General features: G+C 39.0%; 1 protein-coding gene across 7 annotated transcripts in view; it reads left to right on the top strand.

Moving 5' to 3' along the window:
- RAPGEF6 (Rap guanine nucleotide exchange factor 6) overlaps positions 1 to 26,424 on the top strand; it is a 173,163-nt gene that overhangs the window by 69,835 nt on the left and 76,904 nt on the right. The window contains exon 1 of one of the 7 annotated variants that reach the window (XM_056854309.1): positions 8,026 to 8,128. The exons of the other annotated variants lie outside the window; for them this stretch is intronic. Within the exon in view, the coding sequence (XP_056710287.1) occupies positions 8,075 to 8,128 (54 nt within the window). The 5' untranslated portion in view covers positions 8,026 to 8,074. Of the gene's footprint in view, positions 1 to 8,025; positions 8,129 to 26,424 lie in introns of those variants that run through there. 7 annotated transcript variants of the gene reach the window in all.

Raw genomic sequence — 26,424 nt, 5'->3', positions numbered from 1 at the left:
ATAGATGAGTGGGGGGGGGCGGGGTAGAGAGAGCGGACAAAGATAACTTTTTCTTCCTCTTTCAAAATACTAAAGGGCATCAAATGAAGCTGTAGATTTAGGATGGACAAAAGGAAATCCTTCTTTACAGGAGTGATTAAAATGTGAAATTTGCTGCAAGAGGATGCAATGATGGCCACAAGCATCAACAGTTTTAAAAGGGGATTAGACAGGTTCATGGAGGATAGTTCTACTAGGGGCTACTAGCCATGGAGACGAAACGGAACTTCCACATTCAGAGGCAGTAAACCTCTGAATACCAGTGCTATGAGGCAACATCAGGAGAAGGCCTTGGCCTCTATGCCCTGTTGTTGGCCCTCCAGGGTAACTTGTTGGCCAGTGTGTGAGACAGGTTGCTGGACTACATGGACCTCTGGTTTGATCCAACAGGGCTCCTCTTATGTTCTAGTTATTCTGAAATGAAATAGTGAGGTGTTCATATTTGGGAAGAGAGCTTCCTCTCAGTTGTTTTTCCAAGTGTTACCACTGATGAAACTGAAATTGTGCATGCAGGTGGGTGATGTCCTAACTACTTCAAAACATTCATTGACTTCTAACCGCATGTGCTAGATTCCTGGAAAACTTTCTTTGAAATCTTCCAACAGTACATGGTTTCCTTCTCTGTGTAAGGAAGTTAATTTCCCTCACACTCATAACTGCTCCAACCAAAATACATGCTGCTTTGACACCTATTTAGCATGAGAACTTTCTCAATATTTAATTGCTGAGCTTCTTTTACTGTTTAATTCTGGTTGTGGTAAAAGAAGAATTACCCACAGGATTAAACAAACAAGGAGTTGACTTTAATTTATGGTTTGAACATAACACTGAGGAAAGTCACGTAGAAGTTACAAGGTTTTCTTCAATTGAACTTTCGAACTATTTCCTTATTCCATCATTTGGGATCTTTTGTTACAAATTGCCCCTTTCTCAGTCAGCTTAATACTTCAATCAGCCAGACTCATTCCCAACTCCCTACCTGCTTTCTTCAACTTTCCTGTTTTTCCTTTCACTAACTTTGTGTCGCTGTTAGGGAGAGGAACCTAACCTATCTGTCATGTGCAGAATAGCACTGTTGTTGGCAGAAGAGCTAAGAGCAGATTCTGATTATTTCTTCCTCCCCACTGATTATTTCTTCTCTCCCCTACACTTTTAGACGGAGCAGAATTTGATGGGGTTCAATAGGCTGCAGTAGGAGTGGGATGGTGGCAAGTGCTGCTTTGTCCTCCCTGGCCATTGATGGGGGATGGGGGGTAGGGTTGCCAGATCCAGGTTGGGAAACTCCTGGATATTTGAATCTGGGGAGGGCAGGGACCTCAGTGGGGTACAATGCCATAGAGTCCACCCTCCAAAGCATCCATTTTCTCCAGGGGAACTGAACTCTGTAGTCTGGAAATGAGGTTTAATTCTCCAGGTCCCACCTGGAGGCTGGCATCCTATTTTTGCCAGCTTCACTCCACAGGTGATAGTTTGCACGCCGCACCACATGAATAAAAGATTTAACATTGACCTTTAATTTAAGTGACATCTCAGTAAACAAATGGTGCAATCCTAAATAAAATTACACCTCTCTAAACCCATTCAATGGATTAAGAAAGGTATAATTCATTTTAGATCCAGTGTTACATGGCAACTTGTATCTGGTGGGCATGTCTTTCAGTTCTTGTGTCTCCAAGACTGATTGATACATAGAGTTCCATGTGAACAGGGTCTTCACCATTCCCTGCTTTGACAATGAAAGTCTTTGCTGTCCCTACTTGGTAATTTCTCTGATGAGTCAGTTGAGCTTTTGGCAAAGAAGCTCCTATTAGGAGAAGACCCTCAACTTACGCTCCAAACTGCCAAGTTCTGCGCTTTTGCTATTAAAATACACAGAGCTTTATTGGAGAATGATTGTTAGACTATTTTACAATTTTATCTACTTTAATATGATAATTTTAACCAGGAGTTGCTTTCATTGACCTTACACCTTTATATGTATGGGCAGTCTGTGATTCTGCAGTGCAAAACTATTGTGTCTGGAAAATTTGATGTGCTGGCACGTGATTGGTCAGTCGACCTTATTAATAAACTTGACTTGAGTCTGCTGTCATAGAACTCTGTGATTTTGTTGGAGTTCCTGTGTTCATTCCTGAAAAACTGAATCAGTATGACTTGATGGGTTGGTCACAGTGATTGCCGTCTAGCTGCTCTGCCATGCCTGTAGAAATTCCAAGGATCTCTAAAAGCATAGTGTGTTCTCCATTCTACTACAGTAGCATGCATCATGTGTCTTTCTTTCACATCAGTTGGAACCACTTCCAGAAATGGAGTGGTAGCATGGAAACTGTGTATACCAAGTACAGGGATGCCATGATAAGTGCGATGTCGTGCATTATTGCATACATTTCGAGGAGACAGTTTGAAATGGTTGCCCGTGCATGAGAAAAGCAATGTGTATGTTAGTCCTTGGACTCGCTTGGGTTCCAGTGTCTAAGCCGAGGCAAAAAATTTGGATGTTGGCACTGAATTTATAAGTGTTCTAAACCTGTGTAGGTTTGTATGCAAAGAAACTGGATTATGATATGAGATTTGGATGCGTGTGAAAACCTGTCTTTGTCTACTTGTCCCGAATGACATACATACTTACATTGCCATATGTAGTGTTTCTCTTTCTGTTGAGAGAGGCCATGCAAATTAGGACTGAATAATTTTTAACATGCCTATTACTAAAAGTAAGTGTGGCTTCTGTTGAACGCCAAAATATAAATACATGTTTTGTCTCTGCAGAGTTAGAGAGAGATGGCTTTTGCTGATCATACTGTGCATGGGTCCAGTTAACATATGAAACAGCCATGAATCTGCAATGAATGAAGCAATTCATATACATTTCAAATTAGTTTTATAAAAAATATAAATGTCAAACGTTTTAAATGGCAGATGACCTTTCATATATAGCACATTATCTGAGAAAAAAAGTAGCTACAACAGCTATAAAGGAAATTGAATCTGTGGTGCCTTTTTATTGTTCTCTGTGTATAGCTGATTCTAATTTTAGAAGCTTACATCATTTTAGTTCTGGTGACAGCCTCTCTCTTACACTCCCCCTCCTGCCTCTCCTTCCTGCCTTCCCTCCCTCTTTCTCCCCCCTCTCCTTTTTCCCATAGGATGGCTTACATTTTCATATTGCTGTAGAATCTTTGTGCTCTTTTTTGTAGAATTGTTTTCTACAGCATGGCAGCAAGGTTTTAGATGCAGTGAAAACTAGTGTACATTAAAACAGCCTGTTTCAGAACATAATGTCACTATGAAGGAGGAAATGAAAGCAGTTCATAGGGATTTTTTTCCAATACTTTTGCCTCTGCAGTGGTGAAAAAGCTCAGAACAGAAATTTAGAACCCAAAGTGTGATGAATGTAATTGAAAATACAATAATTCATGGGCTGTATTTAATTTTTATAAGGTGTGTGTGTGTGTGTGTGTGTGTGTGTGTGTGTATACTAAATCCCATAAAGCTTGCTAGTGCAGCATGGAGACACTGTCAGATATTGTCTCATTTGCCAATCATTTTAATTATTGAACCTTTTTGTTTTAGCGATCAAAAGATACATTTCAAGCACATGTGTATGTTGCAGTGACCTCTTCTTGCTGTGCCCTTTCCCACTGAAATGGTAGTAGGTTGTACTTTTAAGGATATAAATAATTTTTTCATTGTTCTTCGGAATGGCATATTGCTTTTCAGTCACCAGGTATTTTCAGTTTCTTTAACACATTCCTGAGTGCAGAGGTTAACAGAAGCGCAAGTAACTTGCTAGCTGTCATACTGGCACTTTTCTTCCTACTTCCTTCTTTTTCCGTGTAGAGCACATTGGAGCACATGATCAAACGGTTGTCTTCAGTGTGTTACTGAAGAATTGGGGCAGCTGGCATTTCTAGGTCTTCACCTGGAGTGAGCTATTGTGCTATGATGGCAACTTGCGCGTGTTTTGGCACAGTTTTTGATCTAAAACAGCACCCTTAACAAAGAGCACAAGTCTTCATTTTAAAGGATACCAGTTTTAGTCCTGTTAAAAAATCCTGGCTAGAAGAACAAGCTGTGTTTCTTTCCACCTAATCCTGTTTTCCCTTCCTCTTTGCCTTAGGTTATTGGATGAGATATTTAATGAAGAAGAAGAATTGGTTTTTATACCCCGATTTTCTCTACCTTTAAGGAGTCTCAAACCCCCTTACAATCACCTTCCCTTCCTCTCCCCACAACAGGCACCTTCTGTTGGGGCTGAGCAAATTTGGAGAAAACTGTGGACTAGCCCAAGGTCACCCAGCAGGCTTCATGTGTAGGAGTGGAGAAACAAACCTGGTTCATCATATTAGAGTCTGCCACTCATGTGGAGGACTCGGGAATCAAACCCGGTTCTTCAGATTAGAGTCCACCGCTCTTAACCACTACACCATTTGCTGTCATTTATAGTTCTTTTAAAATGATGGTATCTTTTGATAGCATTGATTGTGTTAGCTTTACAATCATACTTTGATTGTGATAACTGTCAAATGTATTTCCCTCTGTTGTAGCAGCATTTTGAGGCTTGTCTTCAGCAGATAATTTATTAAGGAACTTGCGTCACAGTCACATAAAGAAACTTCATTTCTGAATGGGCGCCAATTTGGAATCAGGTCAGCCTTTTCTCTAGCATCTAGCTGTTAGGCTGGCAAGCTTGCATGGAAGGTCTTGGATACATTCCCCAGGGTGTTGCAGGAGCTGCAGTCTGATTTGTAGGAAGAGGAAAAGGATGATGTCATCTTCACTTACAGGCGAAGCTAGAAGGAACTGAATCCCCTCCTACCCATTATTGAGCTTTTGTTTACAGTAGTTGTAAAATATGGTAAATGTGCCAAAATGTGTAGAGTAGATTAAATGTCATGCACAATGCAGCAATTCTAAAAGGCATCTGTGAGACCTATAACTCTCTAGTTTAACAGAACAACTGTGTGTTTGTCCAGGCAAGGGGGAAAGCCTAATTTAGTGTTGTTGTTTTTTTTGAAATGTTATTATATTAAAACAAGTAGTATCGCTCAAAGAATTATGCACCACCCAATTTTTATTTAAGAGAAGATCTTTGGAAATCAAATCCCCTGCATGGAGTTTGTACTTGCATGCTTTGGAGCGCTGTTACATGAATCATTTAAAAAGGTGGAGCACAGCTGCATAGTTGGACTGCTCATCTGCCGCCTTTGTTGGAACAAAAACATGAGATTAGTTTAAATGCTGATTAGTTTCTCTTGTGTTCTCAAGCAGTGATAAGTATGCCTTAAAATTTATCACATAATAATAGAAATACTGTGAATAGCAATTGCTGTTTACATATAAACTGCAATCTATCTGTAACATCAGTGTGTTTGAATGTTGTTTACGGTCACATGCAAAAGTGTAGCTGCAGACTTCTTTAACCAGATTGGGTCACTGGCTTCTTTTTTTCTTACCGATATATATTAGAGGTCTAGTGACACCTTAAAGACTAACCAGATTTATTCCAGCATGCTTTATGGTGGCACTAGACTTCTTTCCTATTCTTCTGCAATAGACTAACACAGCTACCCCTTTGGAATGGCTAATTTCTTTTCAGAAGACACATCCCACCTACTGGTTGAAGTGAGTTTGTGGATCAGTCACGAAGTGCCCTGTTTAGGCCACAAAACCAACATTGGTCTAGTTTATGCAGAATGTAGTTAAAAGGGAACCTTGTTTCATGATTTTACCTGGTTTATTAACTTAGGGATTGTTTTGGAACATCCTCTATTGTTGCCACAGAACCTAAGTAGATGAATGTGAAGACAAAATGCTGTGCAGTAGGACCAAAGTTACAGCACTTTGCTTTGAGAGTGAAGAACATAGGAATTCAAATTGTGGAGTCTAATAAGGTGTGTGTGTGTGTGTGTGGATTTTATTTATTTAAAACATTTTATTTCTGTCTTTCCATGTAGTTCAGGGTTCCAAAGGTGGCAAATAGTAAAAACAGTATGACAAATTTTACAATGCATATATAGAAAACAATAAAAACAACTGAACAAGACACACGAACACACACAATCACATACACATAAACAGGAAAGAGGATCGCTAAAGGTACGCCAACAAAACAGCTAAGTCTTCACCCACTAGTGATAGAGTGGGACAAATGGATTCCACAGTTTCGGTGTCACAACTGAGAAGGTGCATTCTTGGGTTGCTACCCGTCCATCCTCAGATGATGGAAGCGTCTGAAGCAGCGCCTCCAGAGATAATCTAAGTGTTTGGGTAAGTGAGAAATGGATGACAAATTTGCAGTGATCATTAGTGGTTATGGAGGTTAACTGCATATGAGGAAAACAAGGAACTTTGCTGTGGCTGGAAGTAATAAAAGTAATATGGGTTGCAAGAGGGGTGCACAACTGTTTTGTAACCACAGTACATGTGTTATCTCAGACTTGGGCACCCCTCTGGATCCTTTGTTTTAAAGAGCACCTCTCTAGGCCTTGGCCATAGTAAGAACAAGGAGCAGTGTAAATATTCCCAGCATCAAAGGCTTGGTAACTTGTAGGCTGTTCCCCAGAATGTATTTACTATGTACTAAAAATATAATATGCCCCCCCTACATTGAATGCAAAATTATGTTTCTGTGTTCCTTTCACATTATGTATATATATTATATATACACATTGGAAGGGGGAGTTAGTCTCTGACATTATAAGACCTTGTGATTATGCAAAGTCTCCTAAAACTGAATAGGAGATAATTAATGAATGATAAGCTTGTGTTAAATTTGAACACAGTGATAAGAAATATGCTTTGTCCTTGATACTGCTTAGAAGGAAATGTGAGCAGATGCACACATTTCAAGATTAAGTGGTTAAAAAAAACTGCTCAAAGGAATTGTGAGTGTGCTGTCAGATCATCAGAGTGATATGAAATGTAACAGACTGTTTTGCTGAATTGTTGTTGTACAGAGGTGTGTTTATACTAGGTCAATAAAGGTGCACTGGCTGCATCTGCAGATACAGTAGCCAATTGATCTAATGCAGTTTCTAAAGGCTTTCTATACAGGTGATGTCATCCTTTTAGCTCCATTCCCCTCCCACTCTCTCTCCTCCTTATTAGATATTTCATCTTGCTGCGGAGCATCCAATCGATGAGAGCTTCTCCATAGGGAGCTGCTGAGAAACGAGCAAAGATAGTAGGAATTAGGACTCGAGCATTCAGTCTCATGGATGTTGCCTTTTGCAATGCATTAGACTTGCTTTAATTGGTAAAGCTGGTTTTGGATTAACCTTGGATCTGGGTGATACATTAGAATTCTAAGCTATACTGCAGCATTTTAAATTCTGCATTGGAAGGTGGGGAAGGAAAATGGTTTTGATTGCAGAGGCTTTGAACAATTCTGTAGTGCAAACCTGTTAGAATATAGATCTATAGCCTGAAGATACTAACTGTGCATGGATACAGTGCATGGCAGTCCTGGTGAACAGGAGTATAAAGAAGAAACTTTGATATGAAGGATTCTTCAGTCACACAAGATCTACTGAAGAGGAATCTTTTTAAAACTGTACTTGCATTTTAAAATGTAGAGATGTGGAGAAGGGCATTGGAAGACTAACCAGCTGTGGCCGTGCCTTGAAATGGAAAAATATTTACAGGACTTCAGGATTCTTCTTTTCATAGACTGTTGTGTTTAACTTAGAACTCCTAAAATTTACTATAGTTCTGCTATTTCGGGCTCAGGTTTTGCCTGAATAGCCTACTAACATTCATATTTGAATAAGAATCAACACTGAAATTTTTCACTGTGCAGTTATGTGTTTCTTAGACTATTTTTGCAGTAATTATTGAAACACCGAAAGCCACTGAAATACAGTAGGAGCTATAATCTAATTTATCACTGTGAAACAGAGTCTGCCTAATCTTGTGCCTCGAGATCCATTGCATTTGGTTTATGGTTTATAACGAGAATCTTCTGGGAATCTTACCTAATTTCTTTTCTGTGGCATTTTTGTGGGAGTGGAAACTTTCCCCTTCAACCCAGGAAATGGCTTTTCTTGTTCGTTGTTATGCCAACTGTCTGCAGCCGTGGGCCTCTAAAGTAAGTACAAAATTATCTATAGGTTTTGCTCAAGCTAAAAAAAACCCAATGTTTTATTTCTAAGAACTTTTCAGAATCTCCTCACTATTTCTGTGCTCTTAAATGCTGAATCTCTTTTATAGTTGGTTGGTAGTCTTATGCTGTTTCAGTATGGTGCAAGAGAAATCCATAAATCTGATTTGTTTATGTACTCATGTTCTGAGGATTTTGGCCTACTGGAAAGGCTATCTGAAGCCATAGTTTTGAATACAATTGGATATTGGACATGCTTTCAAAATAATAGCCTTTTGATGCTATTTAAATGCAAAAATAACAGTCGATAACTTTTTCTTCTAACAGAGAATATAGTATAAGACAAAGTAACTGTCCTGAAAGAAACATAATTTTGATTTATTTGTTCATTATTTTGACATTTCCCATAAATTCATGCATATTTAATTATGTTAATAATTGCTGGTGTTCTTGAACTTTTTTTAATTGTTAGAGTTGAAATGTAACCACTGCATTATTGTGGCAGGTATGCAGAGATTAACACAGGAAACATATCCAGCCTTTTCCTTTGGGTAGATACAGGGTGGTGATTTAATCAGGCTTGTGTGTGTGCGCATGTCGCATAAAATGTATGGATGCTAGATGATAGAAAAGCAGAAATGCACCATACAGCATTTGTAATTTGTATTTATCTAATGCTCTCCTTGTATTTAAATGTTCTGTGTGCTACAAGATAGCTGACATCACTCTTCAATCTTGCTCTTTGAAAGACTTAAGACAGCAAGTGTTTTTAAAGTTGGTGACTATTTGAGGTGATCAGCCCCTTTATATTTGAAGTATCTGTTATCCTGATTGATATTATAAATATCTGGGTCTAAAAGGTTGAAACTATATTTCATTCCAATCTTAGAATTAAGTAGTTCAGGGATTTGAACATTCACCCTGCCTTGTACATTTGCCAGCCCGGATGCTCTATTCCCACCATTCCCCATCACTTATTCCTTATGGCTGAGCTTCCCCCCCCCCCCATGGTTTTGCAATTCAACATTTACTCAGATAGGAAAGACACTTGTGCAGTGGCAGCTGTTAACTTGCATGCTTGTGTGTGTTCCTCTTCCTTCTCTGTCGAATGAAGCTCAGAAAGGAGAGAAGGCATGCAGCTTACATAGTGTTGCTGAATTTTTCCTGGCCAGGGAAATGAACTAATGCCATGACAACTTTGCAGGTATTCCTGCTCAAGAAACTATGCTGCGTTAGGGTAGTGCCTATTTGTGCTCATGTAGCCCCTCACACCCACCTTATTTACTGCCATTTTTGATGTAAGGAGTGCTGTCCCTTTAATGTAATGTAAGGCTGTCTCTTTAAGGCTAGAAGATAGACCGTTTCAGGTTTTGCTGCCATGGCACTAAAGGTGTGTATCCCAGCAGCATGATAGTTTTAGTTACAGTTACATTAGTTTGCTATTCCAAAGATAGTTGTGCATAATTTGTGTGTTCAGCACAAAAACCTTCTTTACATGGGCTTGGAATGTGCCCTTGAAGAACCATACTTTTCCCACACCAGTTTACCCTTGTTTACTGTGCCCCTGAGCAGTTTATGGGACCATTTTAAAAATGATGATGTGATCAAGCTACTCATGCTTGGCTGTGTCATGATGTTATGAGCCCAAATAAAAATGAGAGCAATGCATCCTGTCTTCACAATGAATAGGTGAACTTTTTTGCCCCATTTAACAGGTCTCTCCTCTGTTACCAAATCTGGTGGGATACATTTTTTGGGGAAGGTTTTGTCTAGCTCTTGTTTCCTCCTTGCGCTAGTAGACCACATTTGGGGAGCTTTTACAGACTAACATGTCAGGTATGTATTTATTTAAAATATTCGTAAACTACCTTATTTCTTTAGATTCAAAGCAGCTAACAAAGTGACAGCAACTTGAGAATGCACATAAACAGAATAACCATCCATCAGCTAGATAAAAACAATACAAGATAAAAACCTACCAGATCTGCCAAAACCATTTAGGCTCCATCAAATACCTTCTGTATCCAGGAAGGCTTAATATCAGTGTGTGAAGATGCCCTTCACACTGATTTTGGTAAGCCATTCCAGAGGACTGGGGCCACCATCAAAGAGAAAACAAGAAAAGCCTGCAGTTTGTTACTAGATGGAAAATCCTAAAAAAGGGCACCACAAACAGATATAAATTCCCACATTACAAACTGTAGGTCTCTGGCTGCTTCCTTTCAATGTATTCTAACATGACACATCTGTGTAATCATATTTTCTGGGAATTCTGTGTTTTGTTTTTATTGGCAGGGAATACTGCATGTCATCTAACTCTGTGTGTCAGGGTTAAGAACCCTAGCATTATTTATGTAGTCATTTTAGCATCAAATAGAAGAAATGAAAAGAATCCAGTGGATCTTTCCTATTCTTTTAACTTGCTCTAGCCTCTTTCCTATTCTTTTAACTTGCTCTAGCCTCTCTTTCATCTCTTGAACAAATTAGAGGTTGAATTGTGGATTAAGGGGTGGTTCTCCCAACACACCTAATCCATGTTACCTTCAGAATTTGTCCCACTAAATGTGAATTAACCAGTGCATTATATATAAATTTCAATTGTTTAGGTCAGGGGTGGGGAACGTCAGGCCCGGGGGCCGGATAAGGCCCGCAAAATCATTTGGTCTGGCCCTTCGTGGGTCCTGGCAAATCGCTAGCTCAGAAGGATCTAAGACTGGTGATCCGCCCCCTCCCGCAGACAGGAATATCCTCTATTCAAGGCGGATGTGCATTTGTTTTGCTGAGAAAATGAACCTTTCCCCCCCCTTGCAGAACAGTCGTTAGCTATGGAGCTGCTAGGACCGCCCAAGAACCTGTGTTAACCCTTTCCCACCCGGGCCATGGAGAAACGTATTCCCTCTGGACTACAAGAGGGCTGGGGGTGGAAGTGGCAGCAATGGAGGGGTTAAGGGGGCAGGGCCAGAATGCGTGCGGGGGGGGGGGGTTCTTAGCCAGTGTGTACTCATTTCACCCCTGCAGGCGGAGGTAGCAGGAGCCGGCTGTAGAATCCAGCCCTGACCATGCGGAGCAGGAGCAAATCCGGTGTGTGGCTGGACAGCTACACCCGGCTGGTGCAACAGACCATCCTATGCCACCAGTGGGCGAGTGCGCCACCGGTTGGATGCCTGCCTGCTTGCCCATGCCCGGGGGGGGGGGGGTCATCTGGGGCAGCTGCCTGCTTGGGGCTTGGTCGGCTAATTTTTAAGTTGATAATTTTGCATGGCCCACGAATGATATATAAATATCCAAATGGCCTTTGGCGGAAAAAAGGTTCCCCACCCCTGGTTTAGGTATTTTCTTTATACGGAAGATTAATTTTTGAAAGGTATAGGTCTAACAGAGATAGAATGTTAATATGGCTGATAGGGATATTGAACGTTGAGAAATGTTAATGAGAATAATAGTATTCTGAGTACAGGTGTTCTAATAATGTAAGGATAGTGTTGCTTGTTTTATGTTTTAATCTGTTGTTCTCAGGAAAATTTTGTTTGACATAAATTCTGTTTACTCATTCTTGTATCAGTGCATTATAAGGACCTAATGGAACATGGCTCTACTTGAAATAATTAATGGTCTTTGGAGAGCCCAAAATGGTGAGACATAGGGGATGTCAGGCCCGGGGGCGCGAGGCTTGCAGTGTTTGTATACTAATGTCCAAAGTATGGGGAATAAGCAGGAGGAGCTTGAATTTCTAATCAGGATGGAGCAATATGACTTAGTAGGCATTATGGAGACTTGGTGGGATGATCTTCATGTTTGGAGTGTGTCAGTGAAGGGATACAAGTTGTTTAAAAAGAACTGCAAGAGTCAGAGAGGAGAAGGTGTAGTTCTGTACATTAGGAAAGGGTATGATTGTCAGGAAATATTGGTCTTGTGGAAAGTGTCTGGGTGAGAATAAGGAATGGATGGACCAGTGGTGTTGTGGTTGCAGTTTGTTACAGATCATCTGATCAGGCTGAAAAGCAGGATGTTCTCCTCTTGGGACAACTGGCCAATGTATCCAAACAATATGATCTAGTGGCTATGAGTGATTTTAATTTCCCTGATGTGTGTTGGGAGATTTATGCTGCCAAGTTCCCAGCGTTGTGTGGTTTCTTGATTTGTTTGCAGGATAATTTCCTCTTTCAAAAGGTGCGAGAGGTGACCAGGGGATTGGCTATTTTAGATTTGATTTTAACTAACAGGGAAGAGTTGGTAAATGAGGTGAGAGTGGTGGACATGTTATGGGGAAGCAATCACATGTTATTAAAATTCTCTCATTTGTGGGATATTAAGTGTGTTTGTAGTCAAACACATATGTTGGATTTTATTCTTAAACCCTCCCATACTTCCTGTTTGTCAGTAAACCATATTTTGCCATTTTGTACAAACTGGCAAGCCCTGTTTTGCAAAGTGTGATCAAGATGGAACACAAGGTCGTCTGCACAGGGTTCTCAAGTGGTATCTGTTTAGGTGCTGAGCAGAACTTCTTAGCTTCAGCAAGGCTGCTGTACTGAATATTTAGTCCCATATGTCATTTCCATGTATATCTGTATCTTATGAGACATATAAAGGCAAGAAGATCTTTTAGACCTGGGAACTATTGAGACCTGGTTGCATGAGCTGAATAGAAACATAGGGATGGCTGCTTACAACATCATGAAGAGCACTATGACCTAGATGCTACTAAGGTGTAACATACAGTCTACCTGCCCTCTGATCCTTGAATTCAATACTAAAACTGCCTCAGCAGGTCTAATTTAGCAGTTATCAGTAAAATCCATCGGCAAAAGCCCATTTAATAAGATTTGGTCCTGTTAGTACTAGACATTTTCTTGGGTTCTAGGAAAGTATTTCTTTCAGTACCAGTTTGGTCTAACATTGGTACTTTTTGACTTGTGTTCATGAAATGTATATAATTTTAGATAGAATGTCTAGTATCAAAGGCTTATGAATTGGGTATACTAATAATGTACGTCAAGTAATGAAAAATCATTAGCCTGTGTAATTTAATTTCCTAGTTTTACAGCAGTGGTTCCCCAAACTTTTCAGGCCAAAGCCCTCTTGGCTCCACAAACTCAACCCCAGCACCCCCTACTTATCCTATAAAAAGCATTATTCAAAATAGGGGTTTGCATGACTCACTAGAGAAGACAATAACAGTAAAATTTCAAAACAGTAACAGTTAATTGCACATCTATTCAAAATCAAAGTAGCACTTTTTAGTTGAAATTTATTAAACAAAATTGACAAACTTGATCTAGTGGTACCAGCTCTTCAAAGCCTGGAAAAAAATTCTGATAGTTTCCACCAAATTTGGCAGCATGGTGCCATAGCTTGATCTATTGTAAAATAGTGAACAACACAGTTGAAGGGGCCCACCTCTAGTGCTCCCCTGCTGCGCTCTTGCCTCTTAGTGCCCTCCTGGGTAATCCCACCGCCCCCCAGGGAGTGGTGCTGCTCACTTTGGGAACCACTGTTTTAGAGTGATCAGTAGTTCAACAGGGTTTGAAATATTATTTTCTTACGTTAGTGTGTGTGTGTGTGTGTGTGAGAAGTGCCGTCAAGTTGCTTCCGACTGATGGCGACCCTATGAATCAAAGTCCTCCAAAATGTCCTATCTTTGACAGCTTTGCTCAAATCTTGCAAATTGAGGGCTGTGGCTTCCTTTATTGAGTCCATCCATCTCTTGTTGGGTCTTCCTCTTCTCCTGCTGCCCTCAACTTTTCCTAGCATGACTATCTTTTCCAGTGACTCTTATCGTCTCATGATGTGACCAAAATACGATAGCCTCAGTTTAGTCACTTTAGCTTCTAGGGTCAGTTCAGGCTTGATTTGATCTATAACCCACTGATTTGTTTTTTTTTTTTGGCAGTCCATGGTATCTGTAACACTCTCCTCCAACACAACATTTCAAAGGAGTCTACTTTCTTCCCATCAGCTTTCTTCAATATCCAGCTTTCACACCCATACATAGTAATAGGGAATACGATGGCATGAATTAACTTGATCTTGGTGGCCAGTGACACATCCTTACACTTCAGAATCTTTTCTAGCTCCTTCATGGCTGCCCTTCCCAGTCTCAATCTCCTTCTGATTTCTTGGCTGCAGTCTCCCTTTTGGTTGATGATGGAGCGAAGGAATAGAAAGTCTTCACCAATTTCAGTTTCCTCATTGTCAACCGTAAAGTTGTGTAAGTCTCCTGTAGTCATTACTTTTGTCTTCTTGATGTTCAGTTGTAGTCCTGCTTTACCATATTAAAATATTATCTTTTAATATGATTTATCATATAAACTAAATAGAAGCTGCCTTGAGTCTCCATGGGAAGAAATATAGGGTAGAGATCTTAGAAATAAATAAAAAATTAAAGGAGGAACTTACAAGTAGAATTTAATACACATCACCTTTATCCAGTCCATTTGAAATCTTACAGCACTTACTTAGACTCTGAAAAACAGACACTGGCATGTACACTGCAAGGTGGGTGGAACATTGCTGATTGAGAACATGAGTTTGCTGAAAGATGAATGTATAAAATGGAGGAAAACCAGTGCTTTTTATGGCTTTCATTTAGATTTGTCAGTGGTGCTTAGAATTTTTTTTTAAAAAAGCCATTGTATCCCATTGGGTTCCATAGTGTATTATTTTAACCTATGATATTAGATGTGAAAGCTGGTCATTGAAGAAAGCTGATAGGAAGAAAATAGATTCCTTTGAAATGTGGTGTTGGAGGAGAGTGTTACACATACCATGGACTGCCAAAAATACAAATCAGTGGGTTATAGATCAAATCAAGCCTGAACTGACCCTAGAAGCTAAAATGACTAAACTGAGGCTATCGTATTTTGGTCACATCATGAGACGATAAGAGTCACTGGAAAAGGTAGTCATGCTAGGAAAAGTTGAGGGCAGCAGGAGAAGAGGAAGACCCAACAAGAGATGGACTCAATAAAGGAAGCCACAGCCCTCAATTTGCAAGATTTGAGCAAGGCTGTCAAAGACAGGACATAGGGTCCTGTCATGAGTTGATTCATAGGGTCGTCATGAGTCAGAAGCGACTTGACGGCACTTAACACACACACATGGTATTAGATGGAATGTGAAATGGTATACTGAAAGCTAAACAGGGTCAGTAGTTGGTGGGAAACCACTAAGGGAGACTTGAAAACCCTATGTGCGTAAAGTGCTGTCAAGTCGCAGCCGACTTATGGTGACTCCATAAAGTTTTCAAGGCAAGTGATTAAGTAGAGGCGGTTTGCCATTGCGTTCCTCTGCAACAACTTCCTTGATGTTCTCAAGTATCAATGCTGCTTAGCTTCCGAGATCTGACGAGATCGGGCTATACTCCACATCTCTGAAAACTTATGGGGTCACCATCAGTGGGCTGCAGCTTGACAGCACTTTATACACACATGTGATATTAGGTAGGATTCCAGTTTTTAGTGGTGCCCAAAAGGCTGCAGCAACTACAACAGGACATTAGGTGGCCAGTTGCACTCTTCCCTCTCCTGTTACTTACTGGGAGAATTGGTGCTTAAATATTGTTTCTATTGAACATTGAACTCAATATAAGAAAGGATCTTAGGATGTTCTCAGATGTTACGACAAGCTGTAATTAAGCTGAGATTTGTACATGAACATTGCAATTTTTTTTTTTGCTTTTGATCAAGGATAGCTGGGTTCCTCATTATGTACAAATGCATGCTCACAGATGAATTGGAGTTTGTTTACTCCCCACAAGCTTTGTTTTTAAACCACAGTTTTTCTAGGTTCAGAATCTAAGTTTGTGGGGAGTTAACATATTCCAGTTCACCTGGGCTCCTCCATTTGGACATGGCAGGGAACCACAATTTGTTTCAAATTAACAGTCCTTAATCACCATCCACGCAAGAAGGCAGGGAGAAGAGAGATGCATTTAAGAGCATGGCTACAAGCTGTGCTCATGAACAGTCTCTGCTTAATTGGAGCTTGTTGTGCCTGAATGCAGCTCTTGGGTATGTGTGCGGAGGCAATTGATTAGCACTGCTGCTTGACTGGCTTACACAACTCATCTGATGGTATTTGCTGTTCAGTGAACCAATTCTCTATTTATGATGGACTTTGAATTGCACAGTGATTGATCTGTGTGAGGCAGCTGGATAGATGTTCTACAACAGGAAGGTGCTGAATGAAGATGCCCTGTACTGAAATGCATGATTATGGACTTCTGGACTTTTTCTTTTTAAACATTTTCTTTGCTATTCTAATCTGAACCTGGCACTTCACTGTTTCAATTTACTTTTTCTCACTGGAACTTAATAGAAGGCAATCCACAAGGCCCATGGGGAGGGGAAACCCTATTTCCCCTAGTCAGCCCATGGTTCTGTTCTCCCTCCCCTCTGCTCTTGCTCCACTTCCCTCCACTTCCACTGCCTGCCCATGAAGGGTCGAATAAAACAGGCATGTGGGGGCAGCAAGCTGGATCTTACTGTGCCGTCTTCCCCTTCTCACCTGCTCCTTGTGGCCTTCACCCCCATGTTTTCACTTGGCCTTTTTGGGGTGCTACACCAACCTGACCTGGATGGCCCAGGCTAGCCTGATCTCGTCAGATCTCAGAAGCTAAGCAGGGTCAGCCCTGGTTAGTATTTGGATGGGAGACCATCAAGGAATACCAGGGTTGCTGTCCAGAGGAAGGCACGGGCAAACCACCTCTGTTAGTCTCTTGCCATGAAAACCCCAAAAAGGGGTCGCCATAAGTCAGCTGTGACTTGAGGGCAGTTTACACACACACACACATACAGACACACACACACACACACACACACACAGCAACTTAATATGCTGCCTAAACTTTTTTTTTTGAGGGGGGAGGAGAATGCACATCTACAGATGTTGGTGCAGTTTTAATAGGGTTTTTATCCTCCATTTTTAAAAATGTGTATTTTCCGTCAAACCTGCTGTTCCCTTATGTTTGCAGAAACCCGTATCCTAACACTGGCTGGCTCAGTTGTGTGGATTTTTCAGCTATGAGATAAAAGAATGCACTCCTTTGCTTCCGGTGAGATGCTCAAAGAAGCAACATATTTTGGAAGAAAAGCAGATTCTTACACATGTGCACTGTTGCTTTTGCCTTTCTGCTGGCTATAGAACCTTCTTAAAGATGAACTGATGCCCAAAGATCATAAATAGAGATTTCCAAGTCTACTCGATTTCTTTCTTTAAATCAAAAGTGCATAGTAACTTGAAATACATCAGTCTGTTTTTATTACTTTTGTTATTCTATACATTATTTTAAGTGGTTTGTGATAATTTAAAATGCTTGCCTACTTACTGGAACAATTTTGTCACGGCTTTTACAATAAGATTGCAATAATCAAAGACAGGTGTAAAACCCATGGAAGATTATGCAGCATAGATGCTTTTATGCTCTCGGATATTTTACTCCCTCTTATATCTTTAATGGCACATTGCATTTTTATCTCTAATGGCTTGATAATAGGAATATCACTAACTTGATTGGCTTGCCTATTTCATCATTCCATAGGTTTAGGAATATTTTTATCTCAATTACTATAGCTTTTAACTTCTCTATTCTTAATACATGAATGTACAAATGTTACCTTTATCCAATGGAAGTATTTATGGGGATTGTATAGGAAATATTTTGTGCAAAGTGAATCTTTAAATGTTTCATTGTGCAAAGGGATACAGGAAAACACAATAATGGCAACAGTCACAGAGGATATTTAGATGTGTTGGTTTAGACTTAGTATGTTTATACTAACAAATATGGCTAGATACATAGTTAATTGTCTTGCCTGTTGTTGCGCCATCAATCCTTAGCCTCAAATCATGGCTTTAATATGTGGGGAGAAATCATTACTATACTGCTGCATTTATTTGAGAGTTATGTTTTAAGTGTGAGCACACCAGTATTTTATAATTTCAGTGACAGTATAAGACGAAACTGGTCTGAGGTCTTTGAACAGTAGCAAGCAGCCAATCCTTGGTGAATCATGCAAGTTGCTTGGTATCTAGTTACCTGGTAGTTGCTGCTAGGCCTGGCCCCAATGAATCTTTCCTCAAAGGCCAAAACAACCTTCTTCCCATGTGTCCTACTGACAGAAACCAAGGCTTGAACAATGGCAGAAATGCTGTGGTTGCCTACCAGTGGCCATGGAGGTGATTTGTTTGTTCACCTTATAGGTGGTGCCTCTATTTTCGGGGGTTTTAACCCACCAGTTTTATTGTTATTGTTGCTATTGGGATGTCATATTTTTCTGCAAACTTGAGGCTTTTCTGTTCATGGCTGCAGTCTCCAGATTTAAATATCCACAGCTTTGACCACATTGAGAATTAGATATATTGATTGATACTATAAAGTTAAGTGCTTGAATAAATGGGAAGTTATGTCAGACACAGTGCCATCCTAACCAAAGTTACACCCTTCTAAACCCATTGACTTAAAAGGGTATAACTTTGTTTAGGATAGCACTGTTATTACAGCTGGTGTGTGTAGTGGTTAGAGTGTTGTACTAGGATATGGGAGATCCAGGTTCAAATCCCAGTTCTGCCATGGAAGCTTGCTGCATGACCTTGGGCCACTCCCACACTCTCAGCCTAACCTTCTTCACACTGTTGCAGTGAGGATAAAATGGAGAGGAGAACCATGTTAGCTACATTGAGTCTCCATTGGGGAGAAAGGAGGGATATAAATGAACTAAATAAATAATATTTACTTGAGTTTTGATTAAATTTGTGGAAATGGAAATGTTTTGTTGGTTGTGTGTGTTAAGTTCTGTCAAGCGGCTTCCGACCCATGACGACCCTATGAATTAATGAGCTCCAAAATGTCTTAGAGGTAACAGCCTTGCTCAGGACTTGCAAACTGAAGACTGTGGCATCCTATATTGAGTCTATCCGTTTCATGTTGGGTTTTCCTCTTTTCCTACTACCTTCAACTTTTCCCAGGATTATTGTCTTTTCCTGTGAGTATTGTCTTCTCATAATGTGATCAGCCTCACTTTAGTCAATTTAGCTTTTAGGGACAGTTCAGGATTGATTTGATATATTCGTAAAACTCTCCTCCAACACCACATTTCAGAGGACTCTACTTTCTTCCTGTCAGCTTTCTTCAGTCCATCTTTCACACCCATACATAGTAACAGGGAATACTATAGTGTGAATTAACTTGATCTTAATTGTCAGCAACACATCCTTACATTTAAGGATCTTTTCTAGCTCCTTCATGGCTGCCCTTCGCAGTCCCAGTCTCCTTTTGATGTCTTAGTTGCAGTCTCCCTTTCGTTTGATGACTGAGCCAAAGAATAGAAAATCTGTTAACAATTTCAGTTTCTTCATTTTTGACCTTAAAGTTGTGTAACTTAGATGATTTCAAATAATTTAACCTTGGTCATAGATATATTTTAGAATTGCACTTTTTATTTTTATTTTATTTGCAGTTTTTTATTTTTTTTAAATTGCACATACAAACAAATACAATACAATTCGTAACTATTCAACATCACACATTATGATAAATTGGATCAAGAGGTAATGACTTTAAGAATAGTGGGTTAAACCTTTACCCATTGGAACGTATTGAGTAGTTAAAACAAGTATTTAAAATCGGGGAAAGCCAACATATCAAATTTTTCTAGGATTGGAAACCATGTTTCTAAGAAAAGTGACTCGTGGTTGGGGTTTTCCATTTGCTGTACTTTTTCTGATATTTTTTCCATAATCAGGAAGTCTTTAATACGATTCAGCCACATAGAAACTGTGGGAGGATTTTTGTTTCTCCATTGTGATGCTATTATTATTTTTGCTATAGAAATAAAAATTTGTATGAGCTGGATTCTAATCTTGGGAATTTTGAGATCATATCCTTGATTTAGTAATATGAGTTCTGGTTGTTTTGGTATGGAATAACCTGTGAGTAAAAGGATTTCTCTTAGAATATTGTCGCAAAAAGAATTAATGTGTTTGCATGACCACCAACAATGTAGGTAGGTACCCAGACTACCACAATTTTTCCAACACTTTGGAGAGAAGGAGTTATTAATATGGTTTAATTTCACAGGAGTTAGATACCACCTTGTCAACAGTTTCACCATTTGCATCTTGACAGAAACTATTCTTGATGTATAGCTGTATGATTTCCAAGTTTGTGACCAATGTTTGTCTAAAATTATCTTTCCACAATCTTTGTTCCACTTAGTTAAGTAGGTAATAACTCCTTTTTCTAATGTTTTCCCCAGTAAAATATGATAAAGTTTTGAGATTAGACCTTTTTGTTTATTGGTGTGTAATTTAACCAGAGTTTCAAAATCAGTTAGGTTTTTTTAAAAAGCTTGTAAAAATTGTTTATTATTACATAAATGTTTTAATTGGAAATATTGAAACCAGGGTAACTTAGAGCTAGTACCAACTTCAATCCTAGATTTATCTAAAAGATGTCCTGCTTTGATGATGTCTTCAAAAGTAATTTGTCCTCCACCAAGTAAAGTCATTAGTGCTAAAAGCTGGCTTAAACCATTTTTGTCCCGTGAAGGGGGATATTCTAGATCACTGGTTCCCAACCGGGGGTCCGTGAGAACTAAATTAAGGTCCGCAAAACAAAGTTATAAACCCATAATAAATTAATATTTTCAATTAAAAATTCTGTATTATAAAAATATATATTCAAATATTATTCTAAGTTTAATGTTTAACTAACAGTTATGATTAAAGTTTATTTTCAAATTCTCTGAATTTTTATTTTGAACCTTGGGGTCCCTGCACCGAACAAAAAAGTCCTAGTGGTCCCTGGTCAAAAAAAGGTTGGGAACCACTGTTCTAGATGGATGGGGCGCTAAAGTTTGTCGATATTTGTCCCAGATCTTTATACTCAAATTAAGAAAGGAATTCTGAGTTGTTCTATTTGGTCTGTCAGTGAGATTATTCCAGAGGAATTCAAATATTGAGATTTGTGTTCCACCAGAAAATTCCAAGTCTAACCAGTCTGGGGCAGGCTTATCTTTCATTAGTGCTATTATATTTTTGAGGTGAATAGCCTCATGGTAGAGGCAGATACCCGGGACATCTAGGCCTCCTTTCGCGGATGGAGACCGAAGTGTACTTAGTGAGATTCTTGGTTTGTGATTATTCCAAATGAACCTTTGGATCTTGTTTTGCCAATACTTCCAACAGGAGTAAGAAAACATTGATGGGAAAGATCTAAATAAGAATATAAAGTGGGGAAGAATTAAACTTTTAATAAGGTTAATTCTTTCAAATAGGGAAAGTTGTATTCTTTGCCATTCCAAGTATAACTGGTTGAGTTTCTGATTTATTTTAGTTATATTGATTTTTTTCTAGATCAGCAATATTGACAGGGATTGACAAACCTAGTTGGTTCCAAGTTGTAGACACCCACTTGTAGTCAAAATTCTCTTTGATTGTTGAGAAGGATTTAGGTGATAAATGTATAGGGTAAAGTTCACTTTTATTTTTGTTAATTTTTAAACCTGAAATACTGGCAAAATGCCCAATAGTTTCATCCACGAAGGGGAGTGATGAGCAGGGTTCTGTGATATAAAGAACCATATCGTCTGCGAACAGTGACAATTTGTATGTCTTGTTTCCTACGCTAATACTTTCAATTTTTGAATTAGTTCTAATGTGATGGGCGAGGGGCTCAATCGCTAATGCAAACAATAATGGAGACAAGGGGCACCCTTGTCTGGTTCCTCTGTGTAGTCTGATTGATTCTGAAGTCAAGCCATTAACTTTTATTTTAGTAGTGGGGTGAGTGTAACTTGCTTTGATTGCTTGCATAAATTTTGGGCCAAATTGCATTTTCTCTAATAAAAGAATTAGGTAATTAGTTTCTACTGAGTCAAACGCTTTTTCAATATCTAAAGAAATAATGACCGAATCAGTTTTCAAGCTTTTGCAATATTTAATGATGTTCAAGGTTTTCCTGATATTGTTTATTAGCTGCCTCTGGGGAATGAAGCCTGATTGGTCTGTATTGATATAGTTGCCCATAAACCTGTTCAGTCTGGCCGTTAAAATTGATGCAAAAATTTTTGAATCTTGGTTTAAAAGAGAAATGGGCCTATATGAGGATGGATTTGAGAGGTCTTTTCCTGGCTTTGGTATTAAAATTGTGGCAGATTCCGACCAGGAGGGGGGAGTTATTGCCCTTTTCATTACCATATTGCAAATTTCTGTAAAAGGAGAAGCGAGTAAATGAGAATTTTTTTTTGTAAAATTCTGGAAAGTCGTCAATTCCAGGAGCCTTGTTAATTTTTATTTTTTTAATAGTATCTATAACTTCTTGGGGGGTTATGGGTTGATTTAAGAGTTTTTGGTGGTAAGCTGATAAGTGATTGATATAATCTGTTGTATTTAGATAGTTCTCAATTTGTTGAGTGTTTGGTCTATGGGAAGAGTATAATTTGGAATAGAATGTGTGTAATAATTTTATAATAGAATCCGTATGGGTATGGCCCTTTTCATCCTTGATGGAACTCACCAATCTTTTGTTTAATTTCTGTCGAGTTCTCCAGGCCAAAATTTTTAATGATTTAGGGCCAGAGTGCCAATAGCGCTGCTTCATAAATAATATGTTTTTTTGAATTTGGGAGGATTCCAAGAGTTCGAGTTTTTTCCCTTTCTGTTAATAATTTTTTATAAATAGATTTACTTCCCATTTGCTTATGAAGATGTTCTAGATTAGTAATAGTAGTTGTGATGTTTTGTCTAATCTGATTTTTTTTCTTTTTAACTGCTGAGGCCATGGCAATGAATTTTCCCCTCAATACAGCTTTAAGGGCGTCCCAAGTTATTGGCAGGGCTACTCCACAATTCCAATTGAGGTCTAGATAATTTTTTATTTCAAGTTCGATTTCTTTTGCAATAGAGCCGTCTGTCAGCAAGTTTCTGTTGAGAGACCAATTGTAATTTTTTATATTGGTTTTGGGATTTTTTTATCATGGTCTCAACCCAGTGGTGATCAGTCCATAACTTTAGTCCTATCTTTGTTGAGTTGAATAGAGGTAATATTTTTTTTAAAATCAAGATATAATTGATTCCAGTGTATGTCTCAAATTGTGAGGAATAATAAGTGTAATCTCTGCAATTGAGATTGTGGACTCTCCACAAATCAATCATATTAAATTTTTTAAGTGTTATGGCTATTTTGATGTATTGTTTCCCAGCTCAGATGGGGAACTACGTGTTTTGTTTGTGATTTTAGACCTATCTAAATGAGGGTTGTTAATAGTATTGAGATCTGCTCCCATAATAACTTCAATAAAACTTGATGGCCCTTTACAACAACACTAATTGTTTTACAGCGGAGAGAAGAATTTGCAGCCATTTAATCCCGGGATCTGTATAATTGATGAATAGAACCACTACAAGGTTTTGGACCCTGCCAACATATTTAAAACAGCATTTCTTGGTATTGGTGAATTGTCAGAACTATTTTCAGAAATAAACATGGGAAAGGCCGACGAGAAAATACAGGAAATGTTAACAAAACACATGGATGCCTTTACTAAACAATATGAGCAACAATCTCAAAGTCTGGCTCAGTTAACCAACATATTGACTAGTCTAACTCAAACTACCAACCAGACTAGTCAGAAATTGGATATTTTGGCAAGTGAAATTACAAATATGAAATCTCAAATATCTACAATGAAAACTGATATGGGAAAAATGGATACTTCAATTAAAAAGGCAATTGAAGAACAGAAAGATACTAAAAATAAACAGATACTTCAAGGTAATCAAATTCAAGCTATACATTTCCAACAAGAAAATGTTATGGACCTACTGGCTATTATGCAGTTAAAATTAAGACAATCGAAGGTACGTCTTCGCAATTTTCCAGAAGCAATGGGATGTACCAGAATAACTATCATAAAATCATTGGCTGACCTGATTCATATAAGTGAACAAGATCTGGATTATGCAATAAACAAAGTATATAGAATTCCTTTATTCACCAGTTTGGAGAAGACAAAGGCAAGAGATATTATGATTTCCTTTTATGATATAAGGATGAAAGATTATATTATGCAGACCCTCTATGATAATCCTTTGTCAGTGAATGGAAATCCTCTTATCATCCTTAAGGATATCCCACGACATTTGATGATGAAGAGAAATATGTACAAAGAATTTACTGGGACACTGAAGAAGAATGGAATAAGATTCTCCTGGATCTTCCCACAGGGACTCACTTTTACCTACAAAGAGGTCAGATTTACTATCTCTTCACAGGAGGAGGTAAAAAACTTTTTGAAGAATCATGAAAAAGATCTAGCTGGCCTTAACCAGGAGTCACAACATCAACAAGAAGAGGAGAAAAAGGAGTTGGCCTCGACATCTGGACAAAAAAGACAGGACATCAAAAATAACAGAAGTGTTGGAAAAACAAAAATTCACAGCAAGAACAAAACTAAAAGGAAACATGCAGTTTATGGGTGATAGAGAGAAACAGAGGTTCTAAACAGGGATTTAAATGATGATTAGGGAATTTTGTATTTACTGATCTAATCCTTTTATCTTAAGAACGGTTTTGAAATAAAATCTGTTACTATATATGAAATCAATAATAAACACGTACTAATTGTAAATGAATTGAATAATTTAGAATTAACTTAGTAATCAAGTTTGATGTATCTTTCTGGATTAGAACTTCTTTGCAAAAGAATAGATAAATTTATAGCAAGATGGAGGAAGGTGAGGGGGAAGTCTCTTATTTGAATATCTTTTCATTAATAGATGAATACGCTTTTCGATGACGCTGTTAAAGTTTTTTATTGTATGATTTATGAAATGAATGTGTTGTTGAAAAGTACCAGACAGTAAAATATTTTAAAAATAATAAAAATTTTATGAAAAAAAATACAGCTTTAAGGGCGTCCCAAGTTATTGGCAGGGCTACTCCACAATTCCAATTGAGGTCTAGATAATTTTTTATTTCAAGTTCGATTTCTTTTGCAATAGAGCCGTCTGTCAGCAAGTTTCTGTTGAGAGACCAATTGTAATTTTTTATATTGGTTTTGGGATTTTTTTATCGTGGTCTCAACCCAGTGGTGATCAGTCCATAACTTTAGTCCTATCTTTGTTGAGTTGAATAGAGGTAATATATTTTTTTAAATCAAGATATAATTGATTCCAGTGTATGTCTCAAATTGTGAGGAATAATAAGTGTAATCTCTGCAATTGGGATTGTGGACTCTCCACAAATCAATCATATTAAATTTTTGAAGTGTTATGGCTAATTTTGATGTATTGTTTCCCAGCTCAGATGGGGAACTACGTGTTTTGTTTGTGATTTTAGACCTATCTAAATGAGGGTTGTTAATAGTATTGAGATCTGCTCCTATAATAACTTCTCCCTCTTTGAAGTTTTCTAATTTCATAAGAACATTCTCAATGAATTGAGTTTGATTGGTGTTTGGGACATATACTGCTGCCAAAGTAATTTTGACGCCATTTAATAAGCCTGAAACAAAGATATACCTACCATTATAGTCTTTACTAGTTTTTTAAACCCCCTCTCGCCGACTGTCAGCTGTCAATCAGCGAGAGGAGGGGGAGGGAGAAAGACGCTTCCCCCAAGCCGGGAAGGCGAAGTGTTCCTGCACGCCGCGTGGCACAACAGTTTAAACCTGAACAGGTTTATGGGCAACCTCTCTCGCCGCTGAGGGGGGGGGGAAGAAGAGGAAAAAGGCAGCTGCTCCCGGTGGCGGAGCATGCGAGTGGGAGCCGATAAGGTGGAGGACTTTTGTGAACTGGGTGTGGGGGAGGTGGGAAGTCTGGTCGCATGGAGCCGGCTGTGTGTGTGTAGGCTTTTCTCTCTTTTCTTCCTTTTTGTCACTCTCCTATTCTTTCTCTCCTCTTTTTCTGTCTCTTTCTTCCTCCCCCTTTCTCTACTTTTTTTCTCTCCTTCCCTTTTTTTCTGTCTTTCTTTCCTTCTTTCCTTCTTTCCTTCTTTCCTTCTTTCCTTCCTTCCTTCCTTCCTTCCCTCTTTCTTTCCTTCTTTCTTTCCTTCTTTCCCTGCAGATCGACCGCAGGCTGCAAGCTGCGCCCCCCTCGGCACCTCGGTTGCGTGGGGCCGCTGCTGGCTGCCCTCCCACCTGGGAGGAGGGGGAAAACCTGGAGGAGCAGAGGCACCCTCCAAGCCTTCTCTGCACACCTTCCCTTAGGGTTGCCAACCTCCAGGTGACGGCTGGAGATCTCCTGTTATTACAACTGATCTCCAGCCAATAGAGATCACCTGG

Source organism: Euleptes europaea, chromosome 1 (assembly GCF_029931775.1).
Source record: "Euleptes europaea isolate rEulEur1 chromosome 1, rEulEur1.hap1, whole genome shotgun sequence".
Lineage (NCBI taxonomy): Eukaryota > Metazoa > Chordata > Lepidosauria > Squamata > Sphaerodactylidae > Euleptes > Euleptes europaea.
Note: the sequence above shows the minus strand (reverse complement) of the source record. Positions and strands in the feature narration are given on the sequence as shown.